At 44.7% G+C, this 4,303-nt stretch overlaps 1 protein-coding gene across 1 annotated transcript; it reads right to left on the bottom strand.

Annotated features, from left to right (window-relative positions):
- Window positions 1-3,530: 3,530 nt before the first annotated feature.
- Window positions 3,531-4,038, bottom strand: LOC128863621 (uncharacterized). The gene is made up of 2 exons (XM_054102867.1): window positions 3,633-4,038; window positions 3,531-3,538 (listed from the first exon to the last, which is right to left on the bottom strand). The coding sequence occupies exons 1-2, from the start codon at window positions 4,036-4,038 to the stop codon at window positions 3,531-3,533; spliced, it is 414 nt and encodes a 137-aa protein (XP_053958842.1).
- Between the last annotated feature and the right edge of the window lie 265 nt (window positions 4,039-4,303).

A 4,303-nucleotide genomic window follows, 5' to 3' on the forward strand; every position in this document is an offset into this window, starting at 1 on the left:
TATATTTAACAAGACTTGTTAGTTTTACATTGGCTACTTCTGCCAAGTTATTCAGGGAACTTTTTCCTAAAATATTGAACCTTCTTCCATCCAGAGCCATGCACCCGCATAGAAAGTGTTCTATAGTCTCTTCTTCTTCAATATCGTTACAGCTTCTACAATAGTCGTTATAGGGCGCTCCCAGCCTACTGGCATGTCTGCCAATCAGACAATGCCCTGTTAGGACCCCGAGTAGATTTCTCATATTTTTCCTGTTTAGTTTTAACAGTCGGTTTGTGCGGCCCATGTTCCATTCCGGCCACGTCATTTTACTAGTTCTACAGGTCAAGGTCTGAGACCACAGCCTGTTGGCAGCACTGATAGTGTGTTTATCTATAAGCATCTTACAAGTTGCTAAGGGTATAGGAATGTCCGCTTTGTCTGGTTGGATCGGTAACGTGGTCCCCAATCTCGCTAATTCATCTGCTTTGCAGTTGCCTTCTATGTCTCTATGACCCGGCACCCAGAGCAGGTTTATTGTAAAGTACTGTGATAGTTCTGTCAAAACGTCGATACATTCTTTTACTGTCTTCGAGTTAATATTGGGCGATTTTAAAGCTTTCAGGGCCGATTGGCTATCTGAAAATATGTTTATATCCCTTGTGGTGAGGACACTTTTATTTAGGGTTAGCAGGCCCTCCCTGATAGCCAAAATTTCAGCTTGAAATACACTGCAGTGATCCGGTAACCGGAATGAGGTGTTGGCATACATTCCTTCAGAATAAATGCCTCCGCCTACTTGATAATTTAGCTTGGAACCGTCTGTATAGATGCTGATTCCGCTTTTATTGTCCATTACCCCATTGTCCCAATCTTCCCTCGTTGGGAAAGTTATGGTAAAGGATGTGTTTAAGTGAACTCTACTGAGCTACAAAAGTCTGTCGCTTGATGTAGGAAGGGATATTCGTCTAGTATTCTAGCGTGACCCCTTCTGTTAGTGGCTAAGTTAGAAGATTCTCTTAGCCTAAGTGCCGATTTCGCCGCCAGCTGCTTGCTGTAGGCCTCAATCGGTAATAAATGCAGCATGACATTCATCGCTGCCGTAGGTGTAGTCTTTAGTGCCCCGCTTATGCAGAGAGTAGCACCTCTTTGAATACTTTCTAGGCGTTTTACTGTTGTTCTTTTCTCGAGTATTGGCCACCAGACCAATGCACCGTATGTCATGATAGGCCGTACCACTGCTGTATATAGCCAGTGTACTATTTTTGGGGTTAGGCCCCATTTTGCCCCCACAATTCTTTTGCATGTATAGAGTGCTGTGGCTGCTTTTTTTACTCTATCATTAATCGTTTGTTTCCACGAGAGCTTCCTATCTAATACCAGTCCTAGGTAGCTCGCCTCTTCCCCAATTGATAGTGTGATACCCTCAAGAGTAGGGGGGTTTAGGACAGGTAACCTGTATTTCCTGGTGAACATGATTAGTTCTGTTTTGCTGGGATTTACCCCAAGACCACTCGATGCAGCCCACCGGCTTACATCGTTCAAAGCATTTTGCATTATATTGCAGAGGGTATCTGGGAATTTCCCTCTTATTAATATTGCAACATCGTCTGCGTAGGCCACTACGTGTATTCTCCTTTCCTCTAGATTCTTCAACAATTGATTCATTGCCAGAATCCACAGCAGAGGAGAAAGTACACCGCCCTGAGGGGTGCCCCTCCTGACGGATCTGCGTATCGTCGAGGGGCCCAACGTCGAAATTACTAACCTGCCTAGTAGCAACTGTTTAGTAAATTTCACAAGGCCCTCGGCGACACCCAAGTCAGTCATTGCGCTTGTTATGGCCTCCGGTAGGATGTTGTTGAAGGCGCCTTCTATGTCTAGGAAGGCTACCAGAGAATACTCTTTGTCCTCTATTGATTTCTCTATCTCTGAAACTAGTGAATTTAATGCTGTCTCTGTGGATCTACCTTTACAGTAAGCGTGTTGTGATCTCGCCAGTAGCGACGGCGTCAAGTTTTCCCTTATAAAGGCGTCTATTAATCGCTCTAGCGTCTTTAATAGGAATGAGGAAAGGCTAATAGGTCTGAAGTCTTTAGGCTTTGTATGCGAGCTCCTACCAGCCTTTGGTATGAAAACTACTTTGACTTCCCTCCATCTTAGGGGGACGTAGTTTAGTCGTAATGCTGCTCTGAATATGGTTATCAGCCATTGCATAATGTTGTCCAATGTTTGTTGTAGTTGCGCAGGGATTATCCCGTCTGGTCCCGGTGTTTTATATGGATGGAAATTTCCTACAGCCCAAGTTATCTTGGCTTCTGTGACAATGTTGGGGATGTCGGTACCTAGTACCGCATCCGAAGTTGGAATATTGGCGGTTATCGCTTCCTCTAAGTTACCTGGGAAGTGGGTATTTAGTAATAGTTCTAATGATTCTTCGCTGGATTCTGTCCAGCTGGAGTCTGGCTTCTGAAGATACCCTATGGGTTGAGCAGACTTGGTTAGGATTTTCCTCAGTCGAGATGCCTCCACCGTAGTCTCGATCTCCCCACAAAAAGTTCTCCATGAAGACCTTTTTGCTTTTCTTATTTCTTTCTTATATATTTTTAATTTGTCATAGTATAGGTCCCATTCACATTCGCTTTGGGAGAGTTTGGCTCTATTGAATTGTTTCCTGCAATTCTTTTGTAGCTTTTTCAGTTCGGGTGTCCACCAGGGTGGCTTATTCTTCCCTCTATACCTGGCTGCCGGACAAGCCTTATGCAGGGCTTGGTTGCAGCAATTAGTCAGTCTATTGACCATATTGTCTAATGCCTCTATGCTAGAGGGGTTAAGGGGGGGATCCATGGGCAAACGTTCTGCTAGTTCTTGGGAATATCTTAGCCAGTTTGTTTTCCTATGGTTCCTAAATTTTAGTGCTTTAGGATGAATGACCTCTTCTTGGAGCGTGCATTCTATATATCTGTGATCAGAGAATGAATGTGCATTAAGTACCCTCCAATTCACTATTCTATCTATAATTGAGTCTGAGACTAACGTAATGTCAAGAACTTCCCGACGATTACGTACAATAAAGGTAGGCTCATTACCGCGATTGCAGAGCAATAATTTGGTACTCATAATAAAATTAAAGAGTGACTCACCTCGCTCGTTAATATCTGAACTACCCCAGGTAGTGTGATGGGCGTTTGCGTCGCCTCCCATGAGTAATATCTTGCCGCAGGCTTCACTGTCCAGTATTAGCTCTTTTAACAGCTGCGATGGGACTGGATCCCCGTGTGCCATATAGAAGGACGATAGCCGGTACTTGTTACCATCTGTCTCCCAGCTTATCGTAGTTGTGTCTTTATTGCTATATTTATAAGTCATAAATGTGGTTAGTTCTGTTTTTGCCATAATACAAGACCTTGATTTACCTTCACAGTCTGCTGTATACAGCTTATATTTCGGTGTCCTCAACCCGCAGATGCGCCCTCCATTGATCCATGGCTCCTGAATGAGGACAAAATCAGGGTTGTCTGCTGCCATGCGATCAATTAGGGCTTGTGATGCTAGCTTACTGTGATGTAAATTTATTTGAGAAGACGCATGGTTAACACTCTCTGAATCTTCCTGTGAGTCGCTCAAGAGCTCTTTTTCTGAGTATGTTGTACTCAAACCAGCTGTAAGCTCAGTTGTCGTACTTATACTCATTTTCTTGAGTCTAGCTGTGAGCTCAGACCCTGACGAGCAGTATCCTTCTATGTCGATGCTTTCGACATCGCTTGAGGACTCCATAGGATCTTCCTCAGCGTTATTGGCCTCAATTTCTGAGGCCAATTGGTCGATGGCATCAGCATCTGTTTTATAGGTTCTGACCTTAACCTTGCCAAAACCATAGTTTATCATACCTTCGCTTTTCGCCAAAGGTTCTAGAGAATCGTTTGTTAGTAACAGCATTACTTGCGTTGTGGCACGTTTCGTCACCACACCGTCTACTGTTACGGTATTGTCAAAGACCTTGACAAGTTTCCAGCTCCCCGTAGGAAGGCCTGGGTTGCATGCACTTATTATCTGCATGACTTGCTGTGGGTCAGAGAGTGTAGGGACCCAAACTCGTGCCCTCGGTCGAGACGGGATGTCTTTTTTGTCTACTACCACGAGCTTCGCTCCAGGGTAGACTTCCCCGATCTTCGCTATTGCATTCTTGTATAGCTCTTTCGTCGTCGCAGGCTATAATTTTAATCTGGCCTTGGTACCAGCCAGCGTCAGTGCATGATGGGGGCGGACCTGGATTGCTTAGTAGCACTTCCAGCGTTACGTTGGTCAGAGCGGCCTGCACCCA

Source organism: Anastrepha ludens, chromosome 5 (assembly GCF_028408465.1).
Source record: "Anastrepha ludens isolate Willacy chromosome 5, idAnaLude1.1, whole genome shotgun sequence".
Taxonomy (NCBI): Eukaryota; Metazoa; Arthropoda; class Insecta; order Diptera; family Tephritidae; genus Anastrepha; species Anastrepha ludens.